Source organism: Spea bombifrons, chromosome 7 (genome assembly GCF_027358695.1).
Source record: "Spea bombifrons isolate aSpeBom1 chromosome 7, aSpeBom1.2.pri, whole genome shotgun sequence".
Lineage (NCBI taxonomy): Eukaryota > Metazoa > Chordata > Amphibia > Anura > Pelobatidae > Spea > Spea bombifrons.
Genome location: NC_071093.1, coordinates 4,364,358 through 4,387,729, shown reverse-complemented (window position 1 = coordinate 4,387,729; position 23,372 = coordinate 4,364,358). Strand labels below are relative to the sequence as shown.

Below are 23,372 nucleotides of genomic sequence, written 5' to 3'. Positions count from 1 at the left end.
TGTGAGCTTACAATCTATTCTCAACTTTAACTCTTGTTTTCTGGTTAGAATATAATAAAATAGCCCCCTGCCACTGAAATGTAAGGTCCATGAAGGCTGAAACGTACTGTAGGTCCGGGGCCTCGGATTTCGGTTCTGGTCTGTTCTTGTGGCAGATCAGACTGGTGCCTCCATGGAGTTCTTTCCTCTTGGTCCGAGAGCCAAAACTTGGGATGCTCCTGAGGAGGAACGCACCGTAGGACTGGCTATTAAGTGTCTCTCTGTCCTCACTGAGTTCACGTCAATTCTAGTTTCGTCATGAATGTAAGAATGTATATTATACAAGATAATAATAATAATAATAACAATAATAATGATAATAATAATAATAATAATAATAACTGGCATTATTTTTTTTTTTAAACGCTGTTTTTAAAACCGTTTAATCAGCATATAAATATTTTTAAACATTTTAATAATGAATGAAGAGAGTTTTTTATGGGTAATTATTTGAAAAAGTTGAATATTGCTATAAAAGGTGCTTGGGTTACTTGGGAATCCCCACAAATCACAATTACATGCGTTACAAAGGAAATTAAGCCTTTTTCTAAACAGTGATGGTTTGCCCCGCGGAATACAATCGATCGATTCATAGAATGAAAGGTTATTGTATCGGGTAAACTGGCAGAACGAACTCGGGGACTCCGGTTACCGGCTGCAAAGGTTTCATGAAATGGAAAGTTGTTTCTTTGTATTAAGGAAGTCCCGCACCTCGCCAATCCATTAACTAACTTTGTAGCCTACAGGGATAGACATTCTAATAGACAATTTACCCCCCGCGGAGCAAGCCGGTCTTAACCCTTTCAAGGAGAGGCAACAAAGCAATGGCTTTCCTTTTGTGCCCAATGCTAGCACAAGGCTGGTGGTAGCTATTGCTTTCACAAAAGGATGTGTGGGAGATTATGGTATATATATATATATATATATATATATATATATATATATATACAGTATAAATAGAAGACATATGGAAAACCAAAGTATTGTAGGTGTTATTATATATATATATATATATATATATATATATATATATATATATATATATATAAATATAATACACCTATATATGTAATACACATATATATCTAGCACACACATATACTCTATATATATATTTATATATATATATATATATATATATATATATATACATATATATAATATGCATATATATCTAGTACACACAGACACACATATACTATACATATATATATATATATATATAATACAAATATATATCTAGCACACACATATACACACACATATACTGTATATATATATATATATATATATATATATACGCTTATATACTATATATATATATATACACATATTGCGTACTTTTGTACATTTTACTGGCTCTCGTTAATATATCATCACTGCAATAAAGGCATATATTAAACTTTTATCCGCAATAGTTATGGACGTTTCACTTGTTAAAGCTGCATTGTATTACGGCTGCCAAAATGTGAAGTACCAGAACAAGAATTTCTTCATAACGCATTTCTCTGGCCACTGAAGCTTCTAATACAAAATATATTTGGTGGTTTATTAGCCAGAAAGATTTCCCTGTTGGGCTTCGCTATCAATAAAAAAAAAAAAAAAAAGAAGAAGACAATGTAATATTTAAAGGTTTCACTTGGATTTCATTGCTTGTTGCTAGGCAACACATTCAGATGGAATCTCTTTACATCTCCGACTGCGCCCCTCGGCTCCGCTTATTAAATAGAGATAGAAAGAACCCAATCCAGTATTTCAGACTTGCCAACAATCTCTTCATACAATAAGTCACTTTTAAATATACCCTAAAATTATTTTCATTATTTTAAGTGTGGCATTGCACGGAACTTTCACTTTTATTTCTTTTGGCCCGAGATAGAAGAATCTAACCTTTTGTTTGGGGATTTAAAGACAAAATATCAATATTCATTCTTACTTTCATATCGAAGTAGGAATTTAAGAATTATTGGGTGACATTTCTGTCACGTTCTCATCTTTCAACATCTATAAAATATATTTTTTTTAAATTTCCGCTACAAAAATAAGCGATTCTTTACTTAAAATTAACATTTATTACACTAGACGGGAAGGGTTCGGTTTGGAAAGACAAATGTTTGGTTTATTCTAAGAATATGGAAATAGGTGTTTTGTTCATGAAATTAAACAGAACTATGTGACTGCCAGAAAGAAGTATAGAGACCACCCAAAAAAAAAATGTTCTTTTCCCAAGAAATTGAATAACAAATGAAGACGTTAATGTACAGGCGTGAATTAAACGTATGATTAAATTACCATTTGCGTATAGAAGGAGATGAGACCTTGGAGTGAAGGTCAACTTTCTCCTCCAACCGTTATTCCCATTTTTGTCTCCTAAACAAAGATCCTCCAGCGTTTTCTGGACGGTAATGGAAGTCATTGTGGGTCCATTAAGGGTTGAATTAGTATGCCGTCCACCTACTTGTTAAGAATACTTTAGCACACCGGATTCCAGACTCTTTTTTGACTTTCCCATCACCAAGGAGACCCGCGGACAAAAGATCTTCTGTTCCTTATAAAGTTTACATCATCAGGGCCATTATTCCAAGGACTGCCTCGGTCGTATTGTGAAACACTTGAAAGGACAGCTCAAACCCAGCTTGCCTTCTTAACAGCCAACAATACAACGTTCTTTCTCCTCATTCTAAACGAGAATCCGAGTAAAGGTCCGGCGAGACTTCTCGGTGTTGGCTTTACTAATATGTTTTATTTGTATCTTTAACCAACTAAGATGATCCTCGCTGTTCTGAGTGTTCACTCAGAGCTTTGAAGTTGTATCTTTGAAGCATGAATAGAATATCCCCTTAACTCTTCTAACTGTAAGGTTCCACCAGCAGAACCTTTGACTTTTTCTAATTCCGAGTCTTCGATGCAAGTGCCAATTGCGGCCGTGTGACTGGTTTATACATAATTCAATTTTATTTCAATTTGCACCAATATCCTCGTTTCTACCATTGACATATTAGGAAGGGGTGGGAAAACACCTTTGTTGTAAAAATGATTTTTTTGGGGGTGGAAGTTGGGAAAATGGATTTCATTCTAATTATCTGTTAAAAAAAAAACAAACAAACAAAAAAACATAATAACTAGAACCGAAGAGTCTCCATTGTCTAAAATTGATGAGTTTCCATTCTCTCTCCATTCTCAGTCCTTTTGTTGGCTCTTGAGAATGCCCTCTTTGGGTGCCGTTAACGAGGCAGGCATGTGATGTGAAGGGTGCTAAAACCAGAGTTCTGGTGATAACCTCATTATATGTATCAAGAAATACAGAATGGAAAACACACCGCCTAGCAAACATGTAAATACAGATTTTGTGGTGTTGCTGAAATGACCAAATAAAGCTGGAAATCACCGAATGCCCAGCCGATACAGGCACAATTTTACCTCTTGTCATTTTTTGGGTTCGGGTGCGGAACCTTCTCGTTAATACAGTTAACTTCAAATCTATGATGCCGTATCCATTCCTGATGGAAATATTTTCTTCCTGGTCTAAGGATCCATCAATCTTTTGGTATGAGTATGTGTATGGGTGTGTGCATGGGTGTGTGCATGGGTGTGTGTATGGGGGTGTGTATGGGGGGTGTATGGGGGTGTGTATGGGTGTATGTATGGGTGTGTATGGGTGTGTGTATGGGGGGGGTGTATGGGTGTGTGCATGGGTGTGTGCATGGGTGTGTGTATGGGGGGGGTGTATGGGTGTGTGCATGGGTGTGTGCATGGGTGTGTGTATGGGGGTGTGTATGGGGGGGTGCATGGGGGTGTGTATGGGGGGTGTATGGGGTGTGTATGGGTGTATGTATGGGGGTGTGCATGGGGGGTGTATGGGGGGTGTATGGGGGTGTGTATGGATGTATGTATGGGTGTGTTTATGGGTATACATGTTTGCACATCTAATTATTACACCTGTTTTGTGATTTTCTTCCTGAGATTTAGATTTAATGTTCTAAAGAATATCTAGATTTATTCTAAAATTATTTTGCAGATTCAGTTGAGTAGCAGAAATATGACCTATGCCTATATCATATTACACCCCCCCCAGAGTTTAACCTTATTTACTAGGAACAGATTATTATTATTATTATTATTATTATTATTATTATTATCTTTTATTTATATAGCACCAACAATTTACAATAACTGTTCTTTCTTTTGTTATTGGATTATAACACCTATCACCCTCAGTCAGCTTAAATCCAACCTCACAAATGGTTCATTTATCCATGTGTCCATTTCTGACTAAATTAGGACTAATTACATAATACAAGCTCACACAATAAAAAAGCAACTTTTTAGAAAAGGCAGCGAAAGGGTTAAAATCTTGCATAAAAATAGTCATATTTATTTTAAAACATTACCTTATGCTGATCATTATTATAACAGTTTATTTTCTGTGGTTGCCAAATTGCATAAAATTCAGCGCCTATGACTTTTTTCTGGAAACCATTCTGTTTACGCTTTCCCCGCCGCTGCCAAAAATTGTTCAGCTTCGTGAAATTTAAATTGGACCATCGCGAAAAAAAAACAACAAAAAAAAAAAACATTTTATTAATCAACCGAGAAAAACATTTCTATTTCTGATTAAGGTTTGAGTTTTTACAGCAGGAGAACCGGGCAGTCCAGATGGGGCCGGATGGGGCCGATCGGCCGGCAGGTTTTATGGTTCTAAGTCAATAAAAACATGTTTGGTTTGTAAGTTGTGTTACGTATGATGACGATGATGATGAAATAGTCTCTTTCACCATCACACCTGATTGCTCAGTCTACCCTAAAGTGTGATGGCATATTCTGCATTTGCATATTGATAGCTGCATGGTGCCCTTGTAAATGCATGGGGGGGAGTTCTGTAGAATCCCCCCATATACATTTGCCCCCCACCCCCAGCTATTTTCCGCACAGTAGACATGTTCTGCTGAACACATCTCCCGGCACATGATATACTCGCGACCAATCAGCTGCAGCTCTGGTTTGACAAAGCAGCCAATCAGTGGTGTGCAAAGTCAGTACACGGAGAGGGCAGGAAGCTGCAGCTTCAGCTGAGTACGTTTTTTCCTTCTTTTAAACAAAGCATATGAAAGTTGATTATTCAGTAAGTGGGGTCCGCACGGAGATTGTGGCGGCAGAATCTCACAGAAATATAGAAATCAAGAAGACTTTATTGGACGTGAATTGACCAGCTCTGTGAATAAGAGCCGAGCCTTCTCTCGCTCTCTAACGGCTAATCTCTTCTATAAAATCACCAAATCACAGTAAACGAACCCATAAAATGTTTCGCTGATACTGTGGTTGGGATTTGACACCAAAACAAAAAATTCAACTAGTTTTTTTTTTTTCTCCTCTCCAGCTGTACAAAAGTGAAATACACAGCTCCTTCCCCAATGACTTCACGTAACTGTTTCATTTTGCTTTTATTTGCATCAAAAAATATTTCCCCATATCTTCTAAAAAAAAAACCACAAAGAAAAATCCGTTAAAATGTAACCACAGGTGGACGTGTTTTCAACTTGAACTCACGAAGGAAAACAGCTTCTGTTCCGTAGCTTTTAACTTCACGAAAGTTGCTTAATCGCTGTGTGGTTAGACGATGGAGCCGCGTTGCAACTGGGACCAGGCGTGTCTCGGACGGCAAAACTCAATTGCCTGGATTAAAAGACCGCCAATGCACCAATTCAGCCACCAGAATCTGTCCGCCGGGAGGAGAACCCTCGTCTGGGCCCGCGTGTCTGTTTCGTGATTAACCGATACTGTTACATTAATTGTTGCAAATTCTGATGTCGAAACAAACGACTCAGGGCTGTATTGAAGAAATCACCATTATTATAACCGTTATTATACAACAGATACTATCAAGAGCCAAACTGATGTTGTAACTACGGACATAGAAAGGGTAGAAAATCCATGGTCTACAAATCGAGGTTCTCTATGTTGGTGGCATGCACCAGGATTCCAATTCTTCAATCTTGTGGAACGGCCACCACCAGATCCTGTAATGCACGTCCCCAAATGTACCCCTTGCTACAGGGGTAAAGCCCTCAATCCTTACTTCAAAATATGCTTTGCCCATTTTGGGGGCAAGCGATGGTCACCCAGGGGTGGTGTTGTCAGGAGACCCAAGAATCTGGTTTTAAAGTTTGAAAAGCCAGGCTCTGGCTTCATGGTTCCCTGTAAAACCTCTGAGGATCCATCACTTTTCCAAAATCCTATATTTTTCACTCTACGTTAACCCATGTAGTTGTGTTAACAGAATAAAATAAGCATTCTCATTGGGAAGGGTATCTTTCCTTTCTGTTCTCAGGATCTGTATGGTTATTCCTTCCCATGAAGTTATCTCTCCCCTATTATTAATTACGTTTCTGATTGATATTGATTGGTTCAGGCAGACCTTCACTAGATGGTGGATGAGAAGAGGAGAGGACTTCAGGACTGATATCCTGATAAAATCTCTACATTTTTCCCAATGGTTTCCAATCAAATCAATGATGATTTTTTTTTTATCTCTAATCCCCTAATACTTCACACTTTTCATGCACACTAAACCTGGATGAAGCTTTTAACATTAGAGGAGTGCAGCTTTCGCCTTGCCACTCATTGGGGCCCTCAGGCCATCGCTGGAGTAAAGAGAAACCACTTAGCTATGTAACGCTCTTCTGTTCCGTGACTGAAAGCCTAGTAAAGAGATATGCAATAATGATAAGGGTGCTGGCTAATTGGTAGGGCTGGAATAAAGTCATTTACCTTTGGGTGTGAGGGGCCTATTGTGACCTCTCCCACCCCCAACTTAACGTGTACGATCATTCTCATCGCTCTATAAACCATAGCAGCATAACCTCAATTTGCTATTTTATTTCAATGGATATAAGGCACAAGATGGGGGGGAATGGCAGCCAGAAAGCCATAAGGCTCAAGAAATGAGATGGAGATAATATAATATTGAGTAATTAACCTTGCTAGATGATTAAGTAGACACCTTTGGTGTGGAAGACCCAAAGAGATCAGCATTATGAGCAAAGAATACTTGAGTACCTGGAAAGGGGATCACAAAGGAGGTATAATGCAAGGCAACAGAGATGGGTCAAGATGGGTCAGCATGGGAAGAAGGTGGCTCCGAGAGATGGAATGGGAAGAATTACGCGGGTCAAAATCTTTTTCCTCTCCTATTCTAATTCCCCATACACTTCATTCCTGGGGCAGATTAAGAGTGTTATCCAGGATCGGTCATATAACCTTCATAGCTCCTTCAAGTGATCCACCGTCCTCTACAAGGTGACCACAGACTCTCAAAGATCAATGAGTGAGCCACTTGTCTCTGCGCCTTTATCTGAAGGCTCCTTCCTGATCATCTCGCCCTGTCTACGTGTACGAGTCTCCGGCAGTAAAGGGAGAGGAGACATCTCTTGAGAGAACGATATTAAAATCAAAGCCTGGGATATCTTAAGGTGCGAGAGCATGAGATGGGGATCTGGCGAAACAGAGACTTTTCAGCCCTAGAGGGATAGTGGCAGCACTTAAAACGTAGACGGGCCATAAACACTTAATTACAGGTTCATCCAGCCAGTGAAAGCAGACAGCCTTCTTCAAACGGAGAGATTAGAAGCCCTCCTGGCAAAGTCTTCATTTTTATCACTTTTGTAGGTCATACCTTTCATGTAAAAGTAACTTCGGATCAAGATTAAAGAACCCTGTAAAGCAAATGTATACTCATGTGACAAGCTGCACAGTCTCCTACGTAAATGTATATATTTGGGATAACAAAAGTCACTTTTGGGGTTTTTTATTATTAAAAAAGTAGCATAACTTTAGGTTACATCAGTCTGGGCTGTCAGATAGTTTGTGTGGGTTCCTTTTCTGTTTTATTTTTGTCTTATGTAATAAGGTGTGCCCAAATATGGTGCCCATGAATAGACAATGATGTCCTTCACAGCTCCCTCTACAAACCTGGGGGTTATACTACTGTATACAGCGCTGGGGGTTATATTACTGTATACAGCGCTGGGGGTTATTACTGTATACAGCGCTGGGGGTTATTACTGTATACAGCGCTGGGGGGTTATATTACTGTATACAGTGCTGGGGGGTTATATTACTGTATACAGCGCTGGGGGTTATATTACTGTATATAGCGCTGGGGGTTATTACTGTATACAGCGCTGGGGGTTATATTACTGTACACAGCACTGGGGGTTGTTACTGTATACCGCACTGGGGGGGTTGTTACTGTATACAGCTCTGGGGGGGTTATATTACTGTATACAGCGCTGGGGGTTATATTACTGTATACAGCGCTGGGGGTTATATTACTGTATACAGCACGGGGGTTATATTACTGTATACAGCGCTGGGGGGATTATATTACTGTATACAGCGCTGGGGGGTTATATTACTGTATACAGCGCTGGGGGGTTATATTACTGTATACAGCGCTGGGGGTTATATTACTGTATACAGCTCTGGGGGGGTTATATTACTGTATACAGCGCTGGGGGTTATTACTGTATACAGCGCTGGGGGTTGTTACTGTATACAGCGCTGGGTGTATATTACTGTATACAGCGCTGGGGGGTTATATTACTGTATACAGTGCGGGGGGTTATATTACTGTATACAGCGCTGGGGGTTATATTACTGTATACAGCGCTGGGGGTTATATTACTGTATACAGCGCTGGGGGTTATATTACTGTATACAGTGCTGGGGGTTATATTACTGTATACAGCACTGTGGGGTTTTTATTACTGTATACAGCGCTGGGGGTTATATTACTGTATACAGCGCTGGGGGGTTATATTACTGTATACAGCGCTGGGGGTTATATTACTGTATACAGCGCTGGGGGTTATATTACTGTATACAGCGCTGGGGGTTATATTACTGTATACAGCGCTGGGGGGTTATATTACTGTATAGAGCGCTGGGGGTTATATTACTGTATACAGCGCTGGGGGTTATATTACTGTATACAGCGCTGGGGGTTATATTACTGTATACAGCGCTGGGGCGTTATATTACAGTATACAGCGCTGGGGGTTATATTACTGTATACAGCGCTGGGGGGGGTTATCACTGTACACAGCTCAAATAAAAATAGTTGTTTTTCCACAGGACTTCCCCTTTAAGCTTTTAACTCTTATTATGCTCGGCCTGTTCTAGAAACCACCTGCCTATCCCATCCCTTGGGGGGCCAACAAACATCAGCTTTCACGCTTTATTAAATGTAATTTAGAAATCCCTGGGCTGATTCCATGTACTCAACTCACTAATTTACTACGTTAGAATCCTGCCAAGTCTGCCAGATGATGCTGAAAATGTTTATGTGGAGGGGAAACACAAAAAAAGGATTTTTGCAACGAAAAGATTAGTTTTATCTATGGATAACATGCGCATGCAAAGACACCCGTCCATGGCAATGTATGGGGAAAGCCGTGGGGGGTGCGGCCAATAATTCGGAGAAGAACCCACCATGTAGCTTCCATATGTATCAAAATTACATTATGGAACGTATTGATTTCTGAGACAAACAAAATGACTATGCTAATAATGTCATGAGCGGGGTACACAATGTGCAACCAATGCCATCTCTGACGTAGAAAATTCAATTGTTTGGATTTATTTTTCTAAATATTTTGTATTCAATTTTTTGTCAAATTTGAAAAACTAAAAGGAAAAAAAAGTGGACAGGTATTTTCTAAAATAAAAAAAAAAATATTGGCATCTAATTTGGTCCATTAAATAAATGTTGTTGTTTTTTTAAAAAAAGAGATGAAAAATTGGATGTAAAACCAAATATTTATATTTCAAATAATTATTTCTTCTTCACTGAACCTGACATAAAAGGGAAGAATTTTAAATGTATATCAAAAAAACACGAGTGTATAAATATTAGCAATATGATAATAAATATTTCACATGGATTATGTCCGGATAAAAATGGTAATTTAATTTACACTGGCATAATTCAGCCAAAATCCTTACATTTTCAAGTAATTTAGAAATTCCAAATCAGACAGCCAATCCATGAACGGATTTATCAAAACTAAAAAAAATACCTATTAATTAATTAATATGGCGCATTGTTAATTCCGCTCTAAAACACATACAAGCAAGATTTAACCCCTGGATTTCTTTGCACAATTTTCAAATTCAATCTCTGTCTCATTCCCTCTCAACCTCCCAATAGATTGTAAGCTCTCAGGGCCAGGGACCTCTTCTCCTTCTGTACTATTACGTCACGTGTCCTCGTGGTTTCGGCAATTTGGTAAACTGTTAATTTTAACGTTGTTGTTCGTTTCGTGTTCTCCCTCATTATTAAAGTCTACGGAATCGGCTATCGCTCTATAAATAACGAATTATTGTTGATCCTCCATAAGAGTCGCCGAAGCTTATTCCGTATTTATGAACAAAGAGAAGAAAGGGCCTTTTATTTGTGACAAGGGTGGGCTAATGAGATGGGATGGGGGCAGCCAGCAGAGATTGCTAGACGTATCTGGATTAAAACCACCGCCGTACACCTGATCCCAAGCAAGGGACGCTTACTGCTATCTATCCCGCAGCAGACCATCTGCCCGCGGACGTCATATCAATTCCATCAGCTCGTGTTTAGTCTTGTGCTGGATCTCCCTGTTGCTCGTCCCGTCAGATACCGGCAGCACGTATGAGATCCTTCGCGTTGTAACAAAAGAGGGCGAAGCGTCTAAAATTTTCTGAACGTAGAATGATCAGAATTACTCCTGAATGTCTGAAAAATCTGCATCTATTATACATGACGCATAAATTACTTTTTCCAACACCTTTATAAACCACCCTCCAGTGGCATAAAAATTGTACATAAATATATTTTTTCCAATAAAAGTTATTATTTATTTGATTAAAAAAATAAAAAAGGTTTTCTTTGGCCAAACACTATATTTTTTAACATAAGGATTATTATTTAAAATTATATCATTTTGCAATAATCTTTAGATTTTATTTTGGTTTTTTTGGGGGGTTCTTTGGCGCATAAATTAGTTTTTCCAACACTTTTATATATAAACTACTCCCTATGGTATAAAAACTGTATGTATATATTTTTTTTAAAAAAAAAAAAGCATTTTTTTATTTGATTTAAAATAATAAAAGGTATTTTTTTTCCAAACACCATATTTTTTTATTTTTTTTTTACGACTATTATTTTAAATGATATCATTTTGCTTTAATCTTTCGATTTTATTTTGTTTTTTGGGAGGGATTTTTTTTTGAGGGGGAGGGTTTCTTTGTGCAGTCCGGCTGTAAAATTTAAAAGCAAAGCGAAAATAAAAATTTGAAAAATTAAAAAAAATAATATAACTTCTCTTGACTCAAAATAACCCTGGTTTGCGCTTTTTTATTATTCGGTTAACGGAAGTGCTAGTTTTTGGGGGAATTTTTTGGTTTTATTATTATTTACTAAATTTTCTTCTGTTTTGTTGAATTATTTTACACGTATCGCAGTAAACATGGCTGCGCCAGCGTCTCTACAGCAGCAAAGCATCGCTGTGATGTTGTAATCTTATTAAAGAGACAAAAGCATATTAGCATAAGTGGCCACGTGTGTAAACTTCATGGAGCTTATCCAGGAAAGATACACTTTAGGTGTTGTGTTTAACGCACAATTTACCAATAAAGCATAAATTATTTATAGAAAGTCAGACTTTTTATTTATTTATTTATTTATTTATTATATTGATTGGTTAAAAACAGCATTCTAAAAAGAACTCAACGTATTCCGCGGCCATTAGTGTTCCAAGCCTTGTAATGTTTACATCAGATGACCTCCTATGACCTCACTACAAAACAATGTTCCAGGATATACCCCTAGAGGGGCAACCATTGCTGCCTTCGTCGCCCCCCCCAGCCAGTAAATGCTGTCGTCTCCATCTTTTCTTCATACCTATGTTTTTCCATTGGTTCCTGATTAATTGTCCATATTTTAACTCCTTAATGACAAAGACTGTGCATGTACGGGCTCCAAATGCATTGTTTTCAATGGGTTTAAGGGCCTCCTCCCATTGTCTGATAGAGGACCAATCAATGTCTTCATGAAAAGAGGTTGTGATAAATACTCTGCCTGGTGGCGGGTACCGGTCTAAGATCGTTAGTTGGGTTGGGTATTGATAAATATTTTTTTTAACACCACCCGTTACCCAACATCTGACCTGCCCCATTAACCCGGATTACTACATAAATCTCACCTCCCCCCCCCCATCCCTCTACAGGCGCACCATGATACAATGAACGGACCCAAATGAGGGTCTTCTCAGCTACCCCCTTTGAGTAAATCCCAACGAACCCACGGGGATGCTTTTTCATGAAAGTAGAACAATGCCTGTTTTCTTCACTTTGTTTGAGAGGCTTTGGTTTCCCAATTTCCCAATTATTTCACTCAAACAGATGGAAGGTCGCCCTTTCGGTTGGAATTATCATTGTGATTCTGTAACGAACGGAACGGTACGAAAAGCCATTTGGATCAGATGAGTGCTTTGTAAGCGGCATAAGCTACTCGCATGTTTGATAAATATAAAGCCAGTCTGTATTTAAAGGAGCCCTATCCTCTTTAAATAACAGATTTACATTTTAAAGGAGCATAGGGATAGGGATTTGCCCCTTTTCTTCAACAACCCCCCTCCCCATGGAGGACGTATATTTAGCTGTGGGGTACGTCGTCGATTAGATTTAAAAATATTCACTATGAGCCCTGTCAGTGATCACAGGAGATGCCCAGGAGTTTGTGAAGTCAGCTATGATGTCATAGCTGCAAAAACATAAACAAACCAGTATTAAATGGAAATAATAAGAGCGTTAGTGATGGTTATCAGCGCAGAATTGATGTATGTAAACGCAATAAACGCGTATAATCGATGGTAACGCATATAATGGTAATATTTGTTTGTTTTTCGGGTTCTTTTTGTATATCCAGCCGCTAGAAGGAGACCCGGAGTCTGGAAATAGGGTATTGCACTCAATGAATGCTAATTTGCAAGTGTCCAGATGTACTTTCCTATCTGTCTGTGATGAGAAAGCCTTAATCAGCCCATCACTCACCTTAATGACTTCTACAAACAGCTTCACCCCTTAGAAACGCTGCACTTAAAAGCAGCTTTTCCTTTAAGTGTTTTGCCTTTTTTTTTTGCTCCATTATTAAAGCCGGCCATCAATCAGAACCCCCCCCCCAAATGTTATTGGCAGAATATGGAGGCCATAGGTATGAGGGGTAATGGTGATTACTGTTTAACTCTTTGAGTGCCATGCAGCCTTGTCTTGTACGATTATAATGTTAAAGAGAGATTTCCGCCATTGCATGATATACTTATCACCAGTCAGCTCCAGTTCTGTGTTGGGGGTCTCTTGAGACCCCCAGGCACAGAACGCACTCCCATTGATGTCAATTGGACCACTTTCCTGCCACTGATTGGCTGCTTCAAGCCAAGTACATTTTAATTATTGAGCAATGCATATAAAAGTAGTTACAGAGTAAGTGATTGTTTAGGGGGCTCCCTGGGACCCTGGGTCCCTTTAAGCGCACCGGGAAGGTTCTGGCCCTCGGAGGCTGATTTGGACACCCCAGATATAGACGCTGTTTACCACTGGTATCAATCATCCCCGTTATCTAATAGCTGGGTGATCAGTCCACACTCCACACCTTCGCAAGGGGCATCGACAACAGATGTTTCCTGCGGGACGCTGATTATTTTGAAGTATAATCGCCCCAATTAAGTTCCTGATAGGGTCCCCGTAAACACGTGACAAATAAAACTGATTCTAACGTGCCTGATCGGAATAATTAAAGGGGGGCTTTCGCGGGGGGTAGGGGGGGCTTCACACTTCACATATTTTCCATAATGTTATCAGGGATTTTTTTTTTCTGTTCTTGTCTGGTATCAGTGAACCGCAAACAATAAAATCTCATTTGCATCCGTCCAGAAGGGCCGCAGCCCGGCATTCACTTTATGCAATGAGTTTCACTGCTTTGCGCTATGCAGCTGAGAGGTTCCCCGCGGTTATTCTGTATTCTCCCAGCTCATTACAAGTGACATGTTTTTTTTGTTAAAAGGGTCAGTGAAGGCTATATGTACTGCTGCCAATAAACTGGATTCCTAACATGGTATAGATATTTTTACTTTACTGAGAGGGTGGTAGATGAGTGGAATGGCCTCCCAGGAGATGTGGTAGAGGCCGATACAGTGAGGGAATGTAAACATGCATGGGATAGACATACGGCTCCTGAATATAACGTGAGACCGACGACTGATTAAGGTTTGAGTCTTTACAGCAGGAAAACCGGGCGACTAGACGGGCCGATGGGGCCGATCTGCCAGCAAATTCTGTGTCTACATAAAAAAAAAAATCACCAGAAGACATGAAGTTAGCCAAATATACGTCCTAACGTGTGATCTAGTTTTCCAGAGTAGGGCACACAAATTTTGGTACAGCGCTACAGTATCTGCTGGCGCTATATAAATAAATGTAATGTAATCTACGCTGTATGGAATAAAGTAGTTAAAGGTTTGAGCATAAAACATCTTACTGTTGGAAAAAGAGGTGAATTACATTATATCACAGATGTATTAAAGCACACCCATGTATCAATATAAAGTTTCTTTATTTCTAAAGTAATAATAAGAATAACCAGTAATAGTACTCATTTAGTGATACTGTCCCTTTAAGATGAGTTGGGGGGTTTTTGTGTGAATGAAAGCACACTCATGTACCAACATTGCATGTAATTAAAGTTTTTTTTGTTATGAGTGAAACCATTCCCTTAAATGAGTTGTTATTTTTGTTAAAGCATGCCTGTGTGTCAACATTAGCTTTAATATGAAGTCTCTTTGTTATGGGTGATACTTTCCCTTTAAGATAAGCTGCACTTTTTTAATGAAAGCACGCTTACAATATAAGGTTTATTTGTTGTGACTGATACTGTAGAAGCTGTGTCTTCTGTGAATTAAAGCACCCCTATGTATCCACTTTGCTTATAATATAATATTTATTTGTTATGAGTGATACTGTCCCTTTAAGATGAGCGGTGATGTCTTTGTTGATGAAAGCGCATCTATGTATCAATACTACCCATAATATAATAAGTGATGCTGTCCCTTTAAGAGATGCTGCTCTGCATTACAAAGAATTCTAGTAGAGTTTATCTTAGCTAACTTGTTAAAAATACGTAAATATAACAAAATATATATATATTCTATTTAATATAATGATTCAGATCTTACCTGCAAATTACATGCGACATTTAAGGGGAAATTAAAATAATAATAATAATTATATAATATAATAATAATAATTATAGATATTAAAAATTAGTATTAATATATTAGTATTAATAGAAAAATGCATATTTTCTTTCCTTGACCGTTCCGTAATTTTAAGGTATATTATCAAAACTTCACTAAAATGAATGAAAACTTAAATAGTTATTCCCAAATAATGTACGGGCTAACCATTAGCTATGCGGAGAATAAACTTCGTTAGATACGTTATCTGCTGCCTATTAGAGGAAATTAACTTCAGGAGGCATGAGTTCAGTAAACCAGTGACTCCAGAAAGACCCCCGGAGGGGTAATATCCCTCCAGAAAACGGAGTTAATGGCTGGTGACCTGATTAGCGGAGCAGTAAGCTCCATTCAGCATACAATAGGCGGTGTTAGCACGACTTATGGCGTCTTACCTCTTTATAGCTATGAGAAGGAATAAACTGATCATCAATTATACGATCCTAACGAATCCAGAGCTAAAATTCTTAACATTATTACATTCTTCGATAACTTCTTATTCGGTTTTTACAATAAATTTGGGAAATTCAATTAGATCCCAAGACCTCTGTAGTTATAGAATTCAAAAGTTTGTTTGTTTATGTCCTTTTTGTTTGTTTGTTTTTCTTTGTAGCCATAAAAGAAAAACTAAACATGCGAAGAAACATTGTATCAAAGCTTTCAAACGTCGTTATTTGAGGAGCATTTTCACAGCTGACATTTTTTTTAGGTTTCACCCAGAAGTTTCAGGTTTGTAGACCCGTTGGCCATAGGTTGGCCAACGCAATTGACTTCTGTTGCATACGGGGTTGGGGGGGTGAGGCAGAGCTGGATTACCAACCCATAGGGTCCAATCTGGGACCCCCTAAAACCTTTACATATGGGGCAGATTGTCCATGCACAACGGGGTCCCTCAAGAACGTCGGGTCAAAGGGGTGAGGTAGAGCTGGATTGCCACCCCATAGAGTCTAGGGCAAGGTACCAATCTGGGGCCCCCTAAAACCTTTACATATGGGGCAGATTGGTCCTTGTAGATGATCTGGCTCTGGGTTGAGGGACAGCCTACAACTCAATTGTTTGGTCCCCAAACGATCTCATTCTAGGAACTATGGCCAGGATTTGAGTAAAACCGGTATAGTTATTGAGTAGAACCGGTAGAAGGAACCGGTTACCGTCGGGGCCACAGCCCAGCAGAGCGGATTCGTGGATTCGCCGTAAATGCCCCGATCAATGAGTGTGGTTGCTTTTCGTATGTTAATGTTCCTTAAAGTAGATTTTTGGGGGAAAGGACGCTGCTTTCTCTGACAGCTTGAGGCAGCACGCATTAATTAGTCAGTCTGGGGAGTCACAGAAAGTAGTCCACAATCTCAACAAATTAGTCAAATGATAAGGATTTCAAAGCCTAGGTTTTTGGACGAATCAGCGCTTTCTACAAAACACACCTAGCCAGCTTCGGTAAATAAAAAAACAATAAAATTAAAGAGGAAACACAGGCTGGAAAAACTGATTTTATTCCAAAACCCGACTGATCCCAGAGTCCTTAAATCATTTTTTAGGGTTTTTTCCCCCATATATTTGTTTTAAATTGGTACAGGAATAAAGGTCTGTTAAATAAAATAAATAACTCTGGCATACACAATTTTAAAAAACAATTACATTTTAACAAATGTCCCAGGGAACTCTGGACCCCTATTAATGGTTTGACTTAAACGCCCTCTCCTGTTCCTTTTTTGGGTGCATTCGGGGGGCTTTGTAAGCTGGTCGGGGGTCCATCTTGGCTCATGTGCCTCTAAGGTAGCTCCGCAGGCACCAAAGTATCAAATTCCATAGCCCATCGTAAATGCTGACCACTGACCATTACACCTGTTTAATGAACGGGAGCCGACGCTCGATGCCAAGCCATTTACGATGGAAATGTAAACTTGGCTATACTTATGCCACTGGCTGCCATGGCGATTGCACCAAAGGTAGCAAGTTGCTTCAGTCTTACCTTTATAAATATGGCCCCGTGTATTACCTTTTATTAAATACGGATCCAAATGACGCGTCCAGCCTGAGCAGGAGACCCAACGTCAGCAGCCGCGCTCCCATCCTCACAACTCTCTATACAGAGAGACGATTCCAGAGACTGTTCTATGGAAGGAAACGGCTCCCAGTCCCTGTTATGTCTGCGGAGACACAATATATGTCTATATATATATATAACAACAGTGAAACGCGCAAAGATAGATAGATAGATAGATAGATAGATAGATAGATAGATAGATAGATAGATAGATAGATAGATAGATAGATAGATAGATAGATAGATAATGGATGGATGGATAGATAGATAGATAGATAGATAGATAGATAGATAGATAGATAGATAGATAGATAGATAATGGATGGATGGATAGATAGATAGATAGATAGATAGATAGATAGATAGATAGATAGATAATGGATGGATGGATAGATAGATAGATAGATAGATAAATATAATAGATAGATGATAGCTAGATAGATAGATAGATAGATAGATAGATAGATAGATAGATAGATAGATAGATAGATATAGTAGATAGATAGATAGATAGATAGATAGATAGATAGATAGATAGATAGATAGATAGATAGATAGATAGATAGAAAGAGATAGATAGATAGATAGATAGATAGATAGATAGATAGATAGATAGATAGATGATAGATAGATAGATAATGGATGGATGGATAGATAGATAGATATAATAGATAGATGATAGATAGATAGATAGATAGATAGATAGATAGATAGATAGATAGATAGATAGATAGATATAATAGATAGATATAGTCTATCTCTGCTGGCTGTTCTGTACAGTTTTATATAAACCGGCCAAGATCCTCTGCAATCCCGTGTCAGTATTTGTGATAAAATAAAAGCCCCTCCAGATGCCCCCAGCAGGGGTATTTAAAGGCACAGGCTGGGGTGCCCCTGTAAATGATGTTTTTTACAGATGCTTATCTTAAAGAAAGAGCCCAGAGCCAGCTGCAGAGGAACAACAGGAGGTGGGAGGCAGTGAAATTAGCGGCTATTGTATGCAGGATGGGACTGGTGAGTGGGGGGCGGACTGGGCGGGTGACTGGGTATACTGGGCGGGTGCCGGTGTGTATACTGGGCAGCCTCCTCTATATATACTGGGCTGCCTCCTGCCTGCACAGATCGCAACTCACACTAAGCGCTCCCAGCATCAGCCCCGCTCTGGATTCGGAGATCTGCCGCAATGGACGTGGTAAGGAACCCGAGACAAGAGACCAGACTTGCCTATACCCTTTAACCCTTTAGTGCAGGGAAGGTGTTACTGGGATATAGTGAGGGTTACGGGATGTTCCCAGTTTGGGGGGTTGTTGGGATTTGATCTCTGTGGTAGCGCTTTGTCCTGATACACCGAGACAGTCCGGGGTGTAGCTTGTGTATAGGTGAGTGAATGAGTCTAGCCTGGGGATAAGTGAGTGACACTGATTAAGCCTGGGTACAAGTGAGTGGCACTGACTGCTGGCAGAGTGTAGCTTGTGTATAGGTGAGTAAATGTGTGTATGCTCGGTAAAGGTGAGTGAATGGGTGTAGCTTGTGTATAGGTGAGTGGGTGTAGGCTGGGTATAGGTAAATGGCACTGACTACACTGCAGGTTGTATATAAACTGGGAGCAGATACTGGTACTCGCTGGATCAAGTCACAGTGTACTGGGCTTAGCTGGTGAGAATGGAGTTATGTACTAAGGGTGATCGGTGCTGTGCCCGGCAGTGTGCAGGATCTGCTGGGTAACCGGGCACCGTACCCACTGGGTGTATTTGGGTGAGAAGCTGAAAAGTCCCTCTCTGGCTTGTGGTTATGGTTCTGATATCAGATAGTAATGCTGGCAAAGACCTCTCTACCTGGGCAGCCTGGGTGATACCAGCCAAAAGCTCTGTTTAAATTGTCATCATTAATGAATATTAATTTCATTATTTTTGTTAATAATAATAATCCTTTATTTTATTTATTTTTTGAGCTCCATGTTACTGATATTGGGTCCATTTCACCTTATTCTATTAAAAAAAGAGTTATTTGTATGAAAGTTCTCTGGAATAGACCTGGCATGTATCAGCTGCATGACACATTGTATCAAAGCCTTTAATTGGGGTCTTTTAAGTAGATGTGGGGTCTCACAGTCTCATCTCATGTGGACTTGTGATTTTTTTTTAATGGTGGGCTTGCTACTCTTTATTAATTAAACAGTTAATATAGTTAAGACACACAGCAAGAATATTTCTGGAAATATCTGTATCTGTAAAAAAAATCCATTCCTGTTTATTGGAGGTGTTAATACAAAAACAAAACAAAACACAAATAATATATATATATATATAATGCAAAGTAACAAAACTGAAACTATGAGCAGATTATTCCTTGCATTGCACACCATACCCCTGGAAGATTTTGGAAATTCTGAGAATTGAAAAAAGCGCCTTTTTTTCCCCTTTTTTTGTTTTGAAATCCCCTCTAACCCTAAACCACTGGCAGTTGATCTGTTCACTTCCTTTTTATACAAGAACATTATAAGAAATGTCCCGTCAAACCCCAGCAACAAAAAAAAACAGAAAAACTTCAGTGGAGGAAACCGGATTACAACATAATGCAGCAATCCCAGCATATGGGTCTCTATATGTGACAGACAGCAGATCCGTCAGTCTCATTAACGCATCATCATTATGTCATTGTTGATTTGCTTGCACCCCAGCTGTTGGCACAGCTCCCCATTAAACCATGGCCCTTTTTTAATATTCACTCCCATCGGTCTAAGACATCCATATTTTTTTCTCATACTGATTGGAGTTACAGTCCTGCCGCTCGACCACCTCTAAATACCTTCTCTGCTGGCAGTAATACTAAATATTTTAGAAAAGGTTCCCTTTGTTGTTATATAACATTAAAGTATATAATAATAATAATAATAATATATTTATTTATTGTATGTGTGATACTATGTAGTATTAATTAATTTTAATTACACTGTTGTAATACACTGAATTCTCTTTAAATTCAATGCATATCTTCACTCATTCTTTAAATGTTTGCCCTTGGATCAAATTTACTTTCGATCCACAAACAGAAATGTCACTTGAGTCTGTAACTTAATGCCTATCACTCTGCCCCTCCATTTTTTTTCAAATTCAAGGAAAAGTGGAAAAGGGTTGTTTTTTTTGTTTTTTGGTTTTCTTAACGGCTTCTACTTCTGGGGGATTAAAGAGGGAATCCATAACATGGACCATGCGTAACATCTTGAAGTTAAAATTCCAAAGAATGTTACGGAACGCACGCCATCTCCCCCCAGTACGTAACAGCCCAGTTTGTGAAAGGTTGTGTAGATACAGTCACCCCCTTGTCTCTAGGGTTCTGTGGAATTCAGGGATTGAACCCTCTTCCCGAATACATAACCAGGAATCTCATATTGGTCTCTTTTACCACCATGTGGTTTTAGTAAATGATTGCACATCATGGTAACTTTGAACTGAAACTTATAGCTCTTTCTCATTGTTCATTACAGTTTTCCGGTGGCATCGATATAAGCTTTACAGAAGATAACAGCACTGAGATAAATGGTTCGGAAGATTTCGATGATTTCCGAAGCCCATGTTTCTCACAGGAGAACAACGACTTCAACCGAATTTTTCTGCCGACCATTTATTCTTTCATATTCCTGCTGGGAATCATCGGGAACGGACTGGTCGTATTGGTTATGGGCTACCAAAAGAAATCGAGAACCATGACCGATAAGTACCGGCTACACCTGTCGGTCGCCGACCTTCTCTTTGTCTTCACGCTACCGTTTTGGTCAGTAGATGCCGCCATTGGATGGTATTTTAAAGAATTTCTATGCAAGGCCGTCCATGTCATTTACACCGTTAACCTATACAGCAGTGTCTTGATCTTGGCGTTTATAAGTCTTGATCGCTACCTGGCGATCGTCCATGCCACCAACAGCCAAGGATCGCGGAAGCTTTTGGCTGAGAAAGTGGTGTATGCCGGTGTGTGGCTGCCGGCTTTGCTCTTGACCGTCCCTGACTTGGTGTTTGCCAGCGTGAGCGACGAAGATGGCTACTACGTGTGTGACCGCATCTACCCGCTCGACCAACGGGACAATTGGACCATTGGCTTCCGGTTTCTGCATATCACAGTTGGACTCGTCTTGCCTGGACTTATAATTCTGACCTGCTATTGTGTCATTATCTCCAAACTTTCACACTCCAAGGGTCATCAGAAACGCAAAGCCCTGAAGACCACCGTCATCCTCATCCTTGCCTTCTTTGCCTGTTGGCTTCCCTACTACATATGCCTGACCACCGACACGTTCATGCTGCTCGGAATAATCGAGCACGATTGCGTCCTGGAAGCAGTAATACACAAGTGGATATCCATAACTGAAGCTTTAGCTTTCTTCCACTGTTGCCTCAACCCTATATTATACGCCTTCCTTGGGGCCAAGTTCAAGACGTCGGCTCAAAACGCCTTTACGTCAGTCAGTAGAGGTTCAAGCCTCAAAATATTATCCAAAAAACGCGCTGGACTTTCATCGGTTTCAACAGAATCCGAGTCCTCGAGTTTCCACTCCAGCTAACAGTACTTAATTTACAAGGACTCCTTTAGAGGCAAAAGACTGATCACCTATCAGTGTGTAAATATATAAATTTATATAAATCTATAATTTGCTATATGAATTCCTATTGGTTGTTTAACGACGATGATGTATCATTGCCTAATTTATATGAAATATTTTATGTTTTATGTACTTTTCTTTTGTAGGCAGGCCCTGTGGACTATGGACTGGTTCACAATAAATTTATTATGTTAATGCCCTGGTTTCTGATTTTTAATTTGGAATTTATCTTTTTTTAGTGTTTTATCTTCTAGGACAAGCAGAGCGGACCATGCACCCAATCTATGTTCCACACAAATTCCTACCTATGCCTTTCTTTCATATTTTTTTTTTTCAATTTATGACTTATGTTCCGTGGTCAAAAAAGAAACAATTTTAAAAAATGACTACTGTAAATATTTTGGGATTTTACAGCTCAATCTGGTTCTATTACAAAATCTGATTGATGGATAGGTTAGCAAGAGTCCTTTAACATTTGACTTCTAGAATCTAGAATCCCAGACGTGTTCGATGAGTGACATTCATGTATTGTTGAAAGCGTGTTTTAATAGTGGTTGGGGGCTAGGGACAGAAAGCTGAGGTTTCTGGGAAATGTAGTCCACCTAAAGCGTAACCACCAGCATTGACGTATGTGAAAATTACACAATTCATGATTCTCGAAGACTTGCTTGTGCGAATGTAGAGCATAATGATTGAAGATAAGCTCAGATACTTTACGTTTAATAGCAGAAGGAGGTCTCTTGGACATCCCTCTTGACTCTTGACCACACTGCTGGTGGTAACATGAAAGACGTTATGGCTTCCCATAGAGGGGTAACAGTGTAATTGTTAGCCAAGCATTTGCATTAATAATGATAGGATAACCTACAGGGACACTGGGTTTAGATAGTTCAACATTAGAATACTAGAAGCCTTAGGTCGGCTATCACACCACTTTCATTAACTCATGGCCTTATGATCACCTCCTACCCTCCAACCTCATACCAGTACCATGTATGCTCATGTTCTTCCACTGGTTATCACTGTGACTTCCATTTTGGAAAAACAAAAGACATAAGGGCTAGTGAACCAGCTTCCAAATAGATCTCATGCAGAGTCCAAGCTTTGTCCAGTTGGTGGACCTCAAGAGGATCTCCTAGACCATGAGTGGTCATCATTTTGGATGACCCATAGACTTGCAGTAAAACCTTAAACCGTACCTCCTTATATATTTCATATAACTCCATTTAGAACTCTCCGGAACACGTTTTACTAATCAATACATTTGCTCCCTATTAAATAATATTTGGGATTATGGGTTTATTACGGAAATAAACATGGTATGACATCAGATTCAGCCTGAAACCACCACCCTTGTTTTAGTTAAATC

At 39.3% G+C, this 23,372-nt stretch overlaps 1 protein-coding gene across 1 annotated transcript; it reads left to right on the top strand.

The window, feature by feature from the left end:
- The first annotated feature begins 18,494 nt into the window (after positions 1–18,494).
- CXCR4 (C-X-C motif chemokine receptor 4) lies at positions 18,495–22,198 on the top strand. Its single transcript, XM_053470834.1, has 2 exons — positions 18,495–18,598; positions 20,894–22,198. The coding sequence occupies exons 1-2, from the start codon at positions 18,590–18,592 to the stop codon at positions 21,962–21,964; spliced, it is 1,080 nt and encodes a 359-aa protein (XP_053326809.1). The 5' UTR covers positions 18,495–18,589; the 3' UTR covers positions 21,965–22,198.
- Positions 22,199–23,372: the final 1,174 nt, after the last annotated feature.